The following is a 17,752-nucleotide window of genomic DNA, read 5'->3' on the forward strand; positions in this document are numbered from 1 at the left end:
TCCACATGAGACATGTTTAAAGACACTAACCGGCTGCGACGTCCCCGGCAGGTCTGGAGGAGGGTCTGGAGGTGCAGGGCGAGCTCCTCCTGCAGGACTCCTTCCTGGTTTGGGAGCCCAAGTCCCTGATCAGGAAGGGGCGGGACAGACACCTCTTCCTGTTTGAGCTGTCACTCATCTTCAGCAAGGAGATCAAAGACTCATCGGGACGAACCAAATATCTGTACAAGAGCAGGCTGAGGGTGAGACACACGTCCATCAGCCATGAGACACACGTCCATCAGCCATGAGACACACATGTCCATCAGCCATGAGAGACACACGTCCATCAGCCATGAGACACATGTCCATCAGCCATGAGAGACACACGTCCATCAGCCATGAGACACACGTCCATCAGCCATGAGACACACATGTCCATCAGCCATGAGACACACGTCCATCAGCCATGAGACACACATGTCCATCAGATATTAGACACACATGTCCATCAGATATTAGAGACACATGTCCATCAGCCATGAGACACACGTCCATCAGCCATGAGACACACATGTCCATCAGCCATGAGACACATGTCCATCAGCCATGAGACACATGTCCATCAGCCATGAGACACACGTCCATCAGCCATGAGAGACACACGTCCCTCAGCCATGAGACACATGTCCATCAGCCATGAGAGACACACGTCCATCAGCCATGAGAGACACACGTCCATCAGCCATGAGACATCAGATATTAGAGACACATGTCCATCAGATATTAGTGACACATGTCCATCAGATATTAGAGACACACGTCCATCAGCCATGAGAGACACACGTCCATCAGCCATGAGACATCAGCCATGAGAGACACATGTCCATCAGCCATGAGACATCAGCCATGAGAGACACATGTCCATCAGCCATGAGAGACACACGTCCATCAGCCATGAGACATCAGCCATGAGAGACACATGTCCATCAGCCATGAGAGACACATGTCCATCAGCCATGAGAGACACACGTCCATCAGATATTAGAGACACACGTCCATCAACCATGAGAGACACACGTCCATCAGCCATGAGAGACACATGTCCATCAGATATTAGAGACACATGTCCATCAGATATTAGAGACACACGTCCATCAGCCATGAGAGACACACGTCCATCAGATATTAGAGACACATGTCCATCAGCCATGAGAGACACACGTCCATCAGATATTAGAGACACACATCCATCAGATATTAGAGACACATGTCCATCAGATATTAGAGACACATGTCCATCAGATATTAGAGACACATGTCCATCAGATATTAGAGACACACATAATCACAGACACACGTCAACATTAAAAACACATGACATCGTCATTTAAAGACAAAACTAAACTACAGGTCTGAGGCTTTATTTTCATACTGGACCTTTTACTTGTATGTTTTGGTGGTTTATGGGGACATTTACCGTCTGTCCTGCATCTCTCTCTCTCTCTCTCTCTCTCTCTCTCTCTCTCTCTGTCTCATTGTGTCATATGGATTACTGTTAATTTATTATGCTGATCTGTTCTGTACGACATCTATTGCACGTCTGTCCGTCCTGGAAGAGGGATCCCTCCTCAGTTGCTCTTCCTGAGGTTTCTACTGTTTTTTTCCTGTTAAAGGGTTTTTTGGGGAGTTTTTCCTGATCAGCTGTGAGGGTCATAAGGACAGAGGGATGTCGTATGCTGTAAAGCCCTGTGAGGCAAATTGTGATTTGTGATATTGGGCTTTATAAATAAAATTGATTGATTGATTGATTGATTGATTTAACTCATATTATAGGTGGTTTATGGGGTGTATTTAGACGTCAAGTTTACTGTCAATAATCTGTATGAAATGGTCCTTTACGACTTAAACTACATGCAAAGTAAACAAGTATGTCCAGATTACTGAAGCATGGTCTATGGGGACACATAAACTTATGGGGACACATAAACTTATGGGGACACACCACTTTGTTCTACAGAAACAGACAGAAAAAGAAAATGTGATCACCTGTCTCTAAAACACTCTCACTTCCTGTCGCTGTCTCAGACCTCAGAGCTCGGGGTCACGGAGCACATAGAAGGGGATCCCTGTAAGTTCGCTCTGTGGGTCGGACGAACGCCAACGTCCGACAACAAGACGGTCCTGAAGGTGCGTGCCCCCCCCCCACCACACACTGATGTTGTGTTAACACACTTCAAAGGTTCGTGGACCATCTACCTGTCATCCTCTGTCTCCACAGGCGTCTTCGCTGGAGCTGAAGCAGGAGTGGGTCCGCAGCATTAGACAGGTGATCCAGGAGAGGCGGGGACACCTGCGGGGGGCGCTGCGGGAGCCCATTCCCCTCCCCAAGACACCAAACCCCACCCTGGGGCGACAGCGCAGCATCAGCCGCAGGTCAGCGCTCATAGTTAACATGTCCACGTTAGATTCCTCCCACCATGTGATCCGTCAGCTCTCCTAAACATAACTGACCTTTGACCTCTGTGCAACGGCCGTGACCTCCGGAACATTCTGTCCTCTGAATTTTTTAAAGTGATGCACCAAACACCATTCAGAAATCACTGCGTTACGCTGCCAGCAGTGGGAGAAAAGTTAAAATCATGATGTGTAGAATTCAGGGACGGCTAAGGATTTTTAATTACCCCTTAACTGCTCCTTCAACTGTGCAGAAAATCCATTAAAAAAACCCTCAACATGTTGTAAAAAATTAATTTATCAATAATCACCAATTTTGGGGTGAGTGCCTGAAATTAACTGAACTCTCAAACTCTTTCTTGAGGTAAAAATGTAGGGATAAATGTAATGCTGATTAGTAAATTTGTGGGGGGGGGGATTACCCCCTAAAAAAACCTTACTCCATGCAGAAAACAGATTAAAATTCCTTCATGGAGGCAGATTTGTGTCAGTATGATCAGTGCAACAGATATTTCTTCTTTCTAACTTCCTAACATTTACAACTTTGAAACAGATATCTGTGACTATCTTCCTAACATTTACAACTTTGAAACAGATATCTGTGACTATCTTCCTAACATTTACAACTTTTGAACAGATAATTGTGACTATCTTCCTAACATTTACAACTTTGAAACAGATATCTGTGACTATCTTCCTAACATTTACAACTTTGAAACAGATATTTGTAACTATCTTCCTAACATTTACAACTTTTGAACAGATAATTGTGACTATCTTCCTAACATTTACAACTTTGCAAAAGATATTTGTGACTGTTCCTAACATTTATAACTTTTGAACAGATATTTGTGACTATCTTCCTAACATTTATAACTTTTGAACAGATAATTGTGACTATCTTCCTAACATTTATAACTTTGAAACAGATATTTGTGAAATTTGTTTGTTTTATTTTAATAATCAGTTATTTTGTTTTATATTTACAGATTACACATTTACACTGATTGTCTTCTGACACAAATAATATTGACACAAATGTGCCTCCACACATCCTTTAATATGCAGCTGAGGCTTCATGTAAATCACAACCCCTTTAATCTTATTAATATGTAAGTCAAGGGGAAATTCTCCCTTAAATGCACTTACTTAAGGGCTTTTTGAATATCAGTGTCCTTTTTAAAGTACAATACGAACACGCCTTAATTTAGGTGATTTGAGTGTTAGTTGTGTTTTAAGGGATAAATTAAGGGACCAAACTGAACTGAAACATGTGGAAAGGGCGTCCACATACTTTTGGCCACAAGGTGTATTTTACATCACTCAGGAAAAACATGTCTCTCTGTCTGTTTCTCTGTCTCTGTCTCACTGTCTCACTGTCTCACTGTCTCTCTGTCTGTCTCAGGGAGACCAGTGAGGACGCAGACAGTCTGGGTGATGCCAGCAGTCAGCCTGACACCGTCTCCATCGCCTCCCGAACGTCACAAAACACTGCAGACAGCGACAAGGTAACACACACACACACACACACACACACACACACACAGTGTGTATTAGGAGGGGTGTGTCCCACAGTCTTATGACCTCACCGCTGCAGCAGCTGGCTGGGTGTGTGTGTGTGTGTGTGTGTGTGTGTGTGTGTGTGAGAGGGAGTTTCCTCTCTTCAGTCGTCAGATTGTTTTCTCGAAACTTTCTCCTCTTCTCTGCTCTGCTCACAAGGTACGTTTGATTTCTTTACCTGTTCTTACATGAAGTAAGTAGTGTGGGTGGGGTCGGCGGCCGTGACCTCTGACCCCACCCACACCGGCTGTGAGCTGTTGGTGTTCAGGATGGAGGAACTGAAGCTAGTTGCAGTGAAACTAACGTGGACTGGAGACTGAGATGGATTCAGCAGACCATGTGTCTGAAGAACAGACTGTTAATTTAAAGAGCTAGCTAGCTGTGTAGCTAAGTTACATGTTAGCGGATCTGGTGTTAGCTGCTTCGTAACGTTGCTGGTGATGCTGGTGATGTCATTTGTAAACCAGCGCAGGAGTCTGGACGAATTAGCCGACGTTATTCACTCAAGACTTTATTTTGCTATGTTAGCTTGCTATAAATTCATCTGCATTAGCAAGCTAACATTAGCCTGCTAGCTGTATTTGAGCTACACTGTATTGATCTAGCGATGGTTGTTTCAAAACGTTAGAGTCATTTCATTGGATGAATTAAATAACATTATACAGTCAAGACAGTACTTTATTACGTTAGCGAGCTAGCTCCCCATTCGCAAAAAAAAGCTAAAGTTAGGTCACATTCGCTAGCTAAAACAAAAATATCACCATACATTTCATGTCAGTGTTTCCTCTAGGGTGTTTATCAGCATGGGGGGAGATTAAATTCAGGAGAGAGGAGGAGAGAGCAGTCAGCATCCTGTTGCATAAATTAGCTGATGTTATCCACTCAAGACAGTATTTTGCTACATTAGCTTAACTTTGTCCGCATTAGCAAGCAAGCTAACATTAGGCAGCTAGCTGTAACTAAGTCACACTGTATTGAGATAGCAATGGTTCCTTTGTAACATTAGCAGATTAAGTCATTTAATTTCACCAGGAAGATAATAACAAATGTCTGTTTGAAGGTTGTAAATGTTAGGAAGATAGTTATAAATGTCTGTTTGAAGGTTGCAAATGTTAGGAAGATAGTTATAAATGTCTGTTTGAAGGTTGTAAATGTTAAGAAGATAGTCACAAATATTTAAAAGTTGTAAATGTTAGGAAGATAGTCAAAGTGCTTTTTATTTACCTGTAAATTAATTAAATGTTCTCAGATATTTTTTTTTATTTGTTAAATTTATGTATTTGTGAAAACGTTTCGTTTACAAATCTTATTTGTTTTTGCACAAGTTGTTTATTATTTACAGATGACACACAAACACACAGACTGTTGATTTGTGTACATAATTAATATTGACACCGATCTGCCTCCGTAGCTCAGCTACACTGGTATTTGTACTTTCAGTAAAGTATCCGAGTACTTCTCCCAGCTGTGTCGCGTACATGTAGTGGAGTACAAGTACTGCTGTGGTGCTTTCCACTGTGTGTCTGTGTTGTCCTCACAGCTGTCTTCCATTTGGACGGGGAACACCCCGTCTGTCCCAGCAGACACTCTGAGTGTGTTTGTTTCTCACACCAGCTGGAGCCCACGTGCTCCGCTCAGAGATCTCAGCCAATCAGAGCTCAGCGCGCCCCACTTTGATTGGACGGGTGGAGAATGTGTTGGGTTACAGACGGTAACGATGCAGAGACTCATCTGTCTCTTTAATGTCCACACCCAGACAGCTGCAGCAGAGCTGATGTCACTGCAGGACACACCCCTCTGGACGAGATGTCTGTGGGACGTCCCTGCTACTGAGGACACTGCTACTGCTTTAAAATACTGTGTCTCACCTGTGTCCCTCTGTCTGTCCCTGCAGCTCTCAGGAGGCTGTGAGTTAGTGGTGGTGTTGTTGGACTTCACCTCCGGAGGACCAGGAGAGCTCAGCGTCCGCTGTGGACAGACTGTGGAGCTGGTGGAGCGCTCTGCCGAACGGCCCGGGTGGTGTCTGGTCAGAACGACAGATCAAACGTCCCCTCAGCAGGTAACCAATCAAACGTCTCCTCAGCAGGTAACCAATCAAACGTCCCCTCAGCAGGTAACCAATCAAACGTCCCCTCAGCAGGTAACCAATCAAACGTCTCCTCAGCAGGTAACCAATCAAACGTCTCCTCAGCAGGTAACCAATCAAACGTCCCCTCAGCAGGTAACCAATCAAACGTCCCCTCAGCAGGTAACCAATCAAACGTCCCCTCAGCAGGTAACCAATCAAACGTCTCCTCAGCAGGTAACCAATCAAACGTCCCCTCAGCAGGTAACCAATCAAACGTCTCCTCAGCAGGTAACCAATCAAACGTCCCCTCAGCAGGTAACCAATCAAACGTCCCCTCAGCAGGTAACCAATCAAACGTCTCCTCAGCAGGTAACCAATCAAACGTCCCCTCAGCAGGTAACCAATCAAACGTCCCCTCAGCAGGTAACCAATCAAACGTCCCCTCAGCAGGTAACCAATCAAACGTCTCCTCAGCAGGTAACCAATCAAACGTCCCCTCAGCAGGTAACCAATCAAACGTCTCCTCAGCAGGTAACCAATCAAACGTCCCCTCAGCAGGTAACCAATCAAACGTCCCCTCAGCAGGTAACCAATCAAACGTCCCCTCAGCAGGTAACCAATCAAACGTCTCCTCAGCAGGTAACCAATCAAACGTCCCCTCAGCAGGTAACCAATCAAACGTCTCCTCAGCAGGTAACCAATCAAACGTCTCCTCAGCAGGTAACCAATCAAACGTCTCCTCAGCAGGTAACCAATCAAACGTCTCCTCAGCAGGTAACCAATCAAACGTCTCCTCAGCAGGTAACCAATCAAACGTCTCCTCAGCAGGTAACCAATCAAACGTCCCCTCAGCAGGTAACCAATCAAACGTCCCCTCAGCAGGTAACCAATCAAACGTCCCCTCAGCAGGTAACCAATCAAACGTCTCCTCAGCAGGTAACCAATCAAACGTCTCCTCAGCAGGTAACCAATCAAACGTCCCCTCAGCAGGTAACCAATCAAACGTCCCCTCAGCAGGTAACCAATCAAACGACTCCTCAGCAGGTAACCAATCAAACGTCCCCTCAGCAGGTAACCAATCAAACGTCCCCTCAGCAGGTAACCAATCAAACGTCTCCTCAGCAGGTAACCAATCAAACGTCCCCTCAGCAGGTAACCAATCAAACGTCCCCTCAGCAGGTAACCAATCAAACGTCTCCTCAGCAGGTAACCAATCAAACGTCCCCTCAGCAGGTAACCAATCAAACGTCCCCTCAGCAGGTAACCAATCAAACGTCTCCTCAGCAGGTAACCAATCAAACGTCTCCTCAGCAGGTAACCAATCAAACGTCCCCTCAGCAGGTAACCAATCAAACGTCTCCTCAGCAGGTAACCAATCAAACGTCTCCTCAGCAGGTAACCAATCAAACGTCTCCTCAGCAGGTAACCAATCAAACGTCCCCTCAGCAGGTAACCAATCAAACGTCTCCTCAGCAGGTAACCAATCAAACGTCTCCTCAGCAGGTAACCAATCAAACGTCCCCTCAGCAGGTAACCAATCAAACGTCTCCTCAGCAGGTAACCAATCAAACGTCCCCTCAGCAGGTAACCAATCAAACGTCCCCTCAGCAGGTAACCAATCAAACGTCCCCTCAGCAGGTAACCAATCAAACGTCCCCTCAGCAGGTAACCAATCAAACGTCTCCTCAGCAGGTAACCAATCAAACGACTCCTCAGCAGGTAACCAATCAAACGTTCCCTCAGCAGGTAACCAATCAAACGTCTCCTCAGCAGGTAACCAATCAAACGTCTCCTCAGCAGGTAACCAATCAAACGTCTCCTCAGCAGGTAACCAATCAAACGTCTCCTCAGCAGGTAACCAATCAAACGTCCCCTCAGCAGGTAACCAATCAAACGTTTCCTCAGCAGGTAACCAATCAAACGTCCCCTCAGCAGGTAACCAATCAAACGACTCCTCAGCAGGTAACCAATCAAACGTCCCCTCAGCAGGTAACCAATCAAACGTTTCCTCAGCAGGTAACCAATCAAACGTCCCCTCAGCAGGTAACCAATCAAACGACTCCTCAGCAGGTAACCAATCAAACGACTCCTCAGCAGGTAACCAATCAAACGTCCCCTCAGCAGGTAACCAATCAAACGACTCCTCAGCAGGTAACCAATCAAACGTCCCCTCAGCAGGTAACCAATCAAACGTTTCCTCAGCAGGTAACCAATCAAACGTCCCCTCAGCAGGTAACCAATCAAACGTCCCCTCAGCAGGTAACCAATCAAACGTCCCCTCAGCAGGTAACCAATCAAACGTCCCCTCAGCAGGTAACCAATCAAACGTTTCCTCAGCAGGTAACCAATCAAACGTCTCCTCAGCAGGTAACCAATCAAACGTTTCCTCAGCAGGTAACCAATCAAACGTCTCCTCAGCAGGTAACCAATCAAACGTCTCCTCAGCAGGTAACCAATCAAACGTCTCCTCAGCAGGTAACCAATCAAACGACTCCTCAGCAGGTAACCAATCAAACGTCCCCTCAGCAGGTAACCAATCAAACGACTCCTCAGCAGGTAACCAATCAAACGTCTCCTCAGCAGGTAACCAATCAAACGTCCCCTCAGCAGGTAACCAATCAAACGTCCCCTCAGCAGGTAACCAATCAAACGTCCCCTCAGCAGGTAACCAATCAAACGTCCCCTCAGCAGGTAACCAATCAAACGACTCCTCAGCAGGTAACCAATCAAACGTCCCCTCAGCAGGTAACCAATCAAACGTCCCCTCAGCAGGTAACCAATCAAACGTCTCCTCAGCAGGTAACCAATCAAACGTCCCCTCAGCAGGTAACCAATCAAACGACTCCTCAGCAGGTAACCAATCAAACGTCTCCTCAGCAGGTAACCAATCAAACGTCCCCTCAGCAGGTAACCAATCAAACGTCCCCTCAGCAGGTAACCAATCAAACGTCCCCTCAGCAGGTAACCAATCAAACGTCCCCTCAGCAGGTAACCAATCAAACGTCTCCTCAGCAGGTAACCAATCAAACGTCTCCTCAGCAGGTAACCAATCAAACGTCTCCTCAGCAGGTAACCAATGACTGGTCCTCATATACCACAACAATTAACTTAGGTCCCCACTAGTCGTCCACAAAGCAACTGTCCCCACATGTCAGTAACTTGTCTCTTACACTGTGTTCCTGCAGGAGGGTTTACTGCCGATGAGCGCCCTCTGTCTGTCACACTCCCACAGTGCAGCCGACATGGAGGGGCTCATCCCGGCCTCCACCACCTCCTCCAGCACCTCCTCTACGTGCACCACCACCTCCTCCTCCTTCAACTCGTCCTCCACCACCACCACCTCGTCCTCCAACGCGTCCAACTCGTCCTCTAACGTCAGCGCCGGGAGGGGTGAGTATCTGACCAACATGTCTCCGCCCTCACATGACCTCATATTCCTGCACCAGCACTTCCTGTGTTTGCTCTACGTCACTTCCTGTTTACACAGAGGGAACTTTAAACATTCTCAGGCGACCCCACAGTGTTGTTGTGATGTCCCACATCCTGTCCGTCTCCGTCTCCGTGTCCACTAAATATTTAAATCCCAGTTTGTAAAGTTCAGACACACCCACGGGTCTTTGTGTGTGTGTGTGTGTGTGTGTGTGTGTGTCTCCTGCAGCTCATAATCAACCAGGACTTTCCATACTTTTGAGGACACATCTGGAACTGTGTCTTATGTCTCTTTTGAGCTTCTGTCCAAGTCTGCAGTCCTGAGACGGACTTTACGTGCCGAAGACATTTTGACAGTTTAGGTACTGAGACAGCCAGAGGTGGACACATGTCTTTATGATGTCAGTCTATTAGTTCCTGTCCCCACAAGTACCGTAACAATACAAATGTCCCCCCAACTCACAAATAAAACAAACTAAATGTCCTCACAAGTAACAACTACAACAAAGAAAATGTCCCCACAAGTCACAATTTTAAAAAAACTAAATCTCCCCACAAGTCACAAAGAAAACAAACTAAATGTCCCCACAAGTCACAATTTAAAAAAACGAAATGTCCCCACAAAGAAAACAAACTAAATGTCCCCAACAGTCACAATGTAAAAAAAGTAAATGTCTCCACAAGACACAAAGAAAACGAACTAAATGTCCCCACAAGTCACAATTTAAAAACAAACTAAATGTCCCCACAAGTGACAAATAAAACAAACTAAATGTCCCCACAAGTGACAAATAAAACAAACTAAATGTCCCCACAAGTGACAATGATAAACTAAATGTCCCCACAAGTCACAATTTAATAACAAACTAAATGTCCCCACAAGTGATAACGATAAACTAAATGTCCCCACAAGTGACAAATAAAACAAACTAAATGTCCCCACAAGTCACAATTTAATAACAAACTAAATGTCCCCACAAGTGATAACGATAAACTAAATGTCCCCACAAGTCACAATGATAAACTAAATGTCCCTACAAGTCACAATTTAAAAACAAACTAAATGTCCCCACAAGTGACAAAGAAAACAAACTAAATGTCCCCACAAGTGACAATGATAAACTAAATGTCCCCACAAGTGACAAATAAAACAAACTAAATGTCCCCACAAGTCACAATTTAATAACAAACTAAATGTCCCCACAAGTGATAACGATAAACTAAATGTCCCCACAAGTCACAATGATAAACTAAATGTCCCCACAAGTCACAATTTAAAAACAAACTAAATGTCCCCACAAGTCACAATTTAAAAACAAACTAAATGTCCCCACAAGTGACAAAGAAAACAAACTAAATGTCCCCACAAGTGAAGACAAAAAGCACCAGCATTAAAAGACAGATTAAAGTTGTGTATTATTGTTGAGTGTTGACAGAAAACATCTCCACAGAGTTCAGATTGGACCGCAGGACACAGTGAGAGTGTCTGAGGGGACGTCCTGCTCTTAGTGTGTATTGGCATGTTTCTTTTATTGTTAATATCATACATTGTTTTTTTTAACACTTATTTTATCCATTTTCTTATTTTAATGCATTTAGATTTGTTTTCATTGTATTTTTATCTTTATTTATACTTTATAAATTGTAATCATGGCATCTCTCTCCATAATTTTTATTTATTGTAATGTTTTATTCTGTTTATTATAAATACATTCTTATGTATATTTATTTTTAATCATATTATTACGTTTGAATCCTTTTTCTTCACGTTTGTGTGCAGTTGATTTTTCCCATTGATTTTCTATATTTATTTCATTTTCATTCATCATAAGCACAAACATTGAGACACATCTATAAAATAAGTCAAATAAATGATTTGACTTATTTTATAGATGTGTCTCAATGTTTGTGTTTATTTGTTGTTGTTTAATTATAATATAAATATATATTATACAATTATTATGTTTTATTTTTTTAAATATGTAATTTATTTTGATTTTAGACAGAACATTTTTCCCGTCTATTTTTCCATGTTTATTATAATTTTTATTTTATTTATAACTGTTTTCCACAGTTTATTAAAATTTTTATTATTTTTGTTATTATTAATTTATTCTGTCAGATTTTTTTCTTTCTTTATTTTAACTACATTTGAACAGATTTTATTTCGTTACATTTATTCAGCAGTGACAGGAACTGATCCTCCTCCTGTTGGCCACGCCCACATACTATCTGGCCCCGCCCATGTTGTTATGCCCCGCCCCCAGAGCTGTGACTGTAGCTCATTCAGCAGAGTCACAAACAGACGGCTGCGTCTCCGGCCGTGTCTTTATTTGAACCCGTGTGTGTGTATGTGTGTGTGTGTGTGCGTGTGTGTGTGTTGATGGACGGACGCTGAAGCATGCGGAGTAGCAGAGGTGCATGCTGGGATTGTTCTGCAGTTTGGGGATGGATTGTGAGAGAGGGAGAGGACGAGCGAGGTGGGTTTTAATGTGACAGAGAGACGAGTGTGTATATGTGTGTGTGTGTTAACGTGTGACGGAACAAGGTGACTGTGTGTCGACCTGTCGTCATGGCTACGCTGACATGTGTAGGAATGTAACCTGTGTTCATGTATGTGTGTGTCAAACAGGACATACAAGTTTCTCTGTAGGAGCTTTAGTCTACCATTAACTACCACACCCAACACACAATGTGTGTGTGTGTGTGTGTGTGTGTGTGTGTGTGTGTGTGCGTGTGCGCGTGTGTGTGTGTGTGTGTGTGCGTGTGCGCGTGTGTGTGTGTGTGTGTGTGTGTGTGTGCGTGTGTGCGTGTGCGCGTGTGTGTGTGTGTGCGTGCGTGTGTGTGTGCGTGTGTGTGTGCAGGAGGTCGGTCCTCAGTGACCTGTCAGAGGACGACAGGAAGTAAAACTGTCTCACTCTCTGTTAATGTTTCACCTCAACTTTTCTGTGAATAAAAAACAGATCTGTGAAAAATACAAATTCACTCACACACACACACACACACACACACACACACGCACACGTTTGGTAAAAGAAAATATTTTGGTGATGTCAGAGTGTCTTTCTTTTCTTCAACGTCGTAGGAGACGGCGTGACTTATTTCTCTCATCGTACGGCACCTTTGTGTACGCTCGTCACGTGACTGCTGTTTAAGGCGACCGTAAATGTGCACACACACACACACACACACACACACACACACAGGCGGCAAGGTGACGCCGGTGTGAGGCTCTGAATGTTGGATTAGATTTATTTCTGATGCCCCGTCTGACAACAACAATTTAGTATTTATTATTATAAAAATATTTTTAGCCAAATTTCTTTTAAATTATTATTTTTATAGATTTATTTATTTATTAATTTAATTTTTATTTTTCAGTTTGTATTTATGTATTAATTTGTTTTTATTTACTTATTTATTATTTGGTAAGTTCATTATTTTTTATAAATATTATTTTATTTATTCTGATTTATTTACTTTTTATTTTAATGAATTAATTTATTGTATTTTTCTATTTCTATGCATTAATTTGTTTTATTTATTTATTATTTAGTCAGTTGAATATTTTCAAAAATATCACTTTATTTACTCTTATTTATTTAAGTGTATTTTGTATTTTTATTTATGTATTAATTTATTATTTAGAAAGTTAATTGTTTCTTATAAATATTTCTTTATTTACTATTTATTTATAATTATTTCCCATATTTATTTATTTACTGTAGTGATTTATTTTTTAAATTTTATTTATCAAGTTAATTTATTTATCTTTTATTTATATCTAATTAGTAAACTGATTTTTCTATTTTTATTAATTTTGATTGATTATTTTTTTCATTTATTTATCCTGTTTTTATTTAGTTAGTTAATTTTATTTATTTATTTATGTTTATTTACATTTACTGTTTTTCCTTATTTTTTTTTATTTATTTAGTGTATATAGTTTTATTAACATTTACTTATTTACTCTTTATATTTGTTCATATATCTGTTTTTATTTAGTTTATTTTATAGAGATTTATTTATTCATATATAGTTTATGTGCACAGAGAAGGAGCTGCTGCCCTCTGGTGGCAGAGTCAGATTGAACACTGGCTAATATTATAAAATGATAATAATAATAATAATAATAATAATGATAATAATATATAATATGTTTACTGAAAAAATATGTTTTTCAAAAGGTTAAACTTGACCTGTCTCTCTGTCCCTCTGTCCCATTCTTACAAAGGAAATATCTTGAGAACAGGTTGAGGGAATTTTTTAAAATTTGGCACAAACATCTCCTTTAAGTCACTGGTGTTTTGAAGGTCAAAGGTCACTGTGACGTCACCCATTCTCTTGAATGCTTTATGTCAACAAGGCCTTGAGGGAATCTTTTTTTTTTTTTATTTATTTATTTTTTAAATTTGGCACAAACGTCCAGTCAAGGATGATCTGATCTGATTTTGGTGGTTGAAGGTCAAAGGTCACTGTGACCTCATAAAACATGTTTTTGGCCACAACTCTTACAAAATAATGTTACTTATTATTGTTTATGGATTTGCCCTGTTTGGGATCAAACCCATTTGTTTATCTGTTTGTTTGTTTGTTTGTTTGTTTGTGTCTGCAGACTCCGCCCTGTACGGCTCCGAAGGTTCGGGGCTCCAGATCACTGCCCAAAGTGAGTCGACAGTCCAGTATTTACTCACCCTGCTGACGGACAGTGAACTCATCTTCTTCTTAATCATCATCATCATCATCATCATCGTCTTGTTGTTTGTCTCCCTCAGGTGCCACCTCCCCCACGGTGTATGGAGTAGGCGGGGCTCCAGGGGGTGCCGCCGGCTCTCCGGGGCCCAAGCGCAGCGGATCTGGAACTGGAAACACACTGAAGGTAAAGTCAGGCTCACTATTATTATTATTGTTGTTGTTGTTGTTGTTTTGAATTCCTATAATTAATGAATTATGATGACAAATCTTTTCACATATTTATTTATTTATTTTATGTTTCGAATATACTTCATTATTTTTTAGTAACTAATTTAATTTTTATTTTACTTTATTTTAGTTTTTTTATGTTAATTTTTTATAGATATTGATTTATGTACTCTCATTTATTTATTTACACACTGTATTTAGTTTATTATTTTTTATTTATGTGTTTATTTTATATTTCCCCATTTTTTATTTATTTTTCATTTTCATTTATTTTTTACATTTCTTCATTAAGATTATCAAGTTTATTTGTATGTATTTATTTATTTGTTTTTAGCTCCATTTATTGTGATTAATTATTTGTATTATTTATTTATTTAATTTAGCTTATATTCTTTTTATTTATTTAATACATTTTTAAAATATATTTATTTAATCATTCTTATTTTTTTTAAATTCATTAGATTTTTCATTTTAATTTACTTATCAAGATTATTAAGTTTATTAAACTTTTATTTATTTGATTATTTACTTTTTCTATTTTTATTTACTTATATTGTTTTATTTATATTGATTTATTTTGATTAATTACTTTTTTCATTTATTTGGTATAGTTTATATTTTTGGTTTTCATTTATTTCATTAATTTAATTGGTTCCTTTTTTATTTTATTTATTTTTGTTTTTATTTCATCATTTACTTTCTTTATATATATATATATATACTTATTTTATTATTCATTTTGTTCAATTGAGTATTTCACTGATATTTTTTCATAGTTTTTTTTTAATATATTCCTGTATTTAAATCTGGATTTACTCAATTATTTTTTAATTAATTGATGTATTTATTTATATTCATAATATTTCTTATATTTTTCTCGATTTACTTAGATAGTTTCTGTTTTTCATTTAATTTATGTTATTTAGTTTATTTTTTATAGAGATTTATTTATTCATATTTATTTATGTAGTTTATTTTTATGTATTACTTTCTGAAGTGAGTCTCTTTGACATTGTGTTGTTTGTTTGTTTGTTTGTTTGTTGCAGCGCTGGTTGACCAGTCCGGTCCGCAGGCTGAGTCAGGGAAAAGCTGACGGACAGAAGAAACCTCCAATCAGAACCAGGAGGCGGGACAACAGGACGGAGCTGGCCACGCCCCTCACTGGCAACGCACAGATGGTACACACACACACACACACACACACACACACACACAGGATGAGAGAACAAAGAGAGAAAAGATAACGTTTCTGTTTGTTTGTGCAGAAGGCGAGGAAGGAGGAGGCGGGGCAGAGTGGAGGGGAGGAGGAGCCAGAGGAGGAGAGCAGCACCCCGCTACCACCTCCCATGCAGATCATCAAAGACCCAAACAACCCCGAGGTAAACAACATACTGTTTGTGTATTCTGTAAACAAACATGGTTCATGCTGTTTCTTTGTTTGTAATATTTTTTTCAGTATTTTGTCTTCAGTAAGTTTTTCATCGAGTTTTGTCAGTAAATTTGTTTCCGCAGACGTTTTTCCATATTTTGTGTATTTGTATAACTCATTCTTCTGTCTGGCTCTGTGTTTATTTTACTTCTTTATAAATGTGATTGCTGGTTTCTGGAAACAGGACGTTTCAGTTTCATTACTGGTTAGTTGTTTTTTTCTTATTAAATGTTAGTAGTGAAAAGTGACTGTTTAAATTTCCCAGAATTCAACATGACGTCTTAAATTGTCTTGACAACAGTTGAAAAATAATCCATTTACAAAAATATATAAAACTGATCAAAGTGTAAAGCCGGACGAGTTTCACTGAAAATAAAATGAGTATTAACATCTTTTATCAAAATGAAACGTCTGTGAATCAACGAATCAATAATCAATAAATATATTAGAAGTTATATTGATGACCGTCAACTGTTATATCACCGGATTTATGATTTTGGGTTTTTCGTCCGTTCCGTTCTCGTGAAAGTGATATCTCAACAACAGTTTAAGAGAATTTCTCAAATTTGGCACAAACGTCCACTATGACTCAAAAATGAACTGACTGAATTACAGGGTGGAATGTCAAAGGTCAAGATCACAGTGACCTCGTTTATTGCATTTTCATGAAATCTGTATCGCAAGAACAGCTCAACAGAATGTCTTTAAATTTGGCACAAACGCCACTTTGAGTCAGCGATGAACTGATTCAATTTTGACCATAGAAGGTTGAAAGTCAAAGGTCAAGGTCACTGTGACTTCGTCCGTCGCATTACTATCAAGTCAAGTCAACTTAATGTTATCTAGGCACAGTATCTCAAGAACAATTTGAGGGAATTTCTTCAAATTTAGCACAAACGTCCACTTGGACTCAAAAATTAACTGATTAGAATCAAGGTGTTTTTAGTTGCTTAACCTGTTTCTCCTTTCTGTCTTCAGGCTCTGGACTCGGATCAGGGCTCTAACGAGTCGGACACGGAACAGAGGAACAAAGCCCTGAGAGGACGCATGTGAGACAGACACCGTCATAGACACGTGTCTCTCTGTGTGAGCATTGAACGTGAACTCACGTCCGTGTGTCTCTGCAGGTTTGTGGTCAACGAGATGATCCAATCAGAGAAGGACTACGTGAAGGATCTGGGCGTGATTGTGGAGGTGAGACATGCCGAGTTTCAGCAGCTGAATGTCGAGTTTAAACTATGAATGAAATCCAAATGTGTGGTCTGTCTGTGTGTCTGTCTGTGTGTCTGGATGTCTCAGGGCTTCATGTCCAGGCTGGAGGTCCGAGGAATCCCAGAGGACATGAGAGGAAAAGACAAGATCGTTTTCGGAAACATCCAGCAGATCTACGACTGGCACCGCGAGTATGTCACAGTCACACACATTAACACACACACACACACACACACACACACACACAGTGTCACACTCATTGTGTTTGTGTTTGTTCTCAGCTTCTTCCTGGTGGAGTTGGACCGCTGCGTTCAGAATCATGACCTGCTGGCCGATCTCTTCATCAGACACGTGAGTTCAGTTTTCACCAGTGGTTGAAGGTGTGTGCAGATGACAGACGGGGGCGCTGTAATCAAGGACAAAAAATAAGCCACGCCCCTCAAACTATACATCAAGGTCACTTGAGTTTCAACACCCAAGTCCAGCTCAATGAGGTCCTCCTGAGTAGATTTTCCGCCATTTTTAATTTTTTGAAAAACACATTTTTGATGTCTCTTCCTAAACAGTAGGTCCGAGTCACACCAAATTTTGTGTGGATCATCACTGGACCATCCTCATCATACGTTATTAAAAGCTGCTTAATATCTAGTTGCGTTTCAAAAACATTGACTATTGAACTTAACACATAAATAGAA

The 17,752-nt window shown here is 40.7% G+C and overlaps 1 protein-coding gene across 2 annotated transcripts in view; it reads left to right on the forward strand.

Annotated features, from left to right (window-relative positions):
* Positions 1–17,752, forward strand: part of LOC117250229 (kalirin-like) — a 45,004-nt gene that overhangs the window by 21,160 nt on the left and 6,092 nt on the right. Inside the window, exons 36-49 of one of the 2 annotated variants that reach the window (XM_078165703.1) lie at positions 52–242; positions 2,068–2,169; positions 2,261–2,415; positions 3,842–3,944; positions 5,891–6,055; positions 9,250–9,454; positions 14,109–14,159; positions 14,269–14,372; positions 15,463–15,594; positions 15,682–15,795; positions 16,824–16,894; positions 16,973–17,039; positions 17,145–17,248; positions 17,339–17,408. In XM_078165703.1, the coding sequence (XP_078021829.1) occupies positions 52–242; positions 2,068–2,169; positions 2,261–2,415; positions 3,842–3,944; positions 5,891–6,055; positions 9,250–9,454; positions 14,109–14,159; positions 14,269–14,372; positions 15,463–15,594; positions 15,682–15,795; positions 16,824–16,894; positions 16,973–17,039; positions 17,145–17,248; positions 17,339–17,408 (1,634 nt within the window). The remainder of the gene's footprint in view (positions 1–51; positions 243–2,067; positions 2,170–2,260; positions 2,416–3,841; positions 3,945–5,890; positions 6,056–9,249; positions 9,455–14,108; positions 14,160–14,268; positions 14,373–15,462; positions 15,595–15,681; positions 15,796–16,823; positions 16,895–16,972; positions 17,040–17,144; positions 17,249–17,338; positions 17,409–17,752) is intronic. The other variant, XM_078165704.1, reaches the window with a different exon arrangement.

Source organism: Epinephelus lanceolatus, chromosome 24, assembly GCF_041903045.1.
Source record: "Epinephelus lanceolatus isolate andai-2023 chromosome 24, ASM4190304v1, whole genome shotgun sequence".
NCBI classification, from domain to species: domain Eukaryota; kingdom Metazoa; phylum Chordata; class Actinopteri; order Perciformes; family Serranidae; genus Epinephelus; species Epinephelus lanceolatus.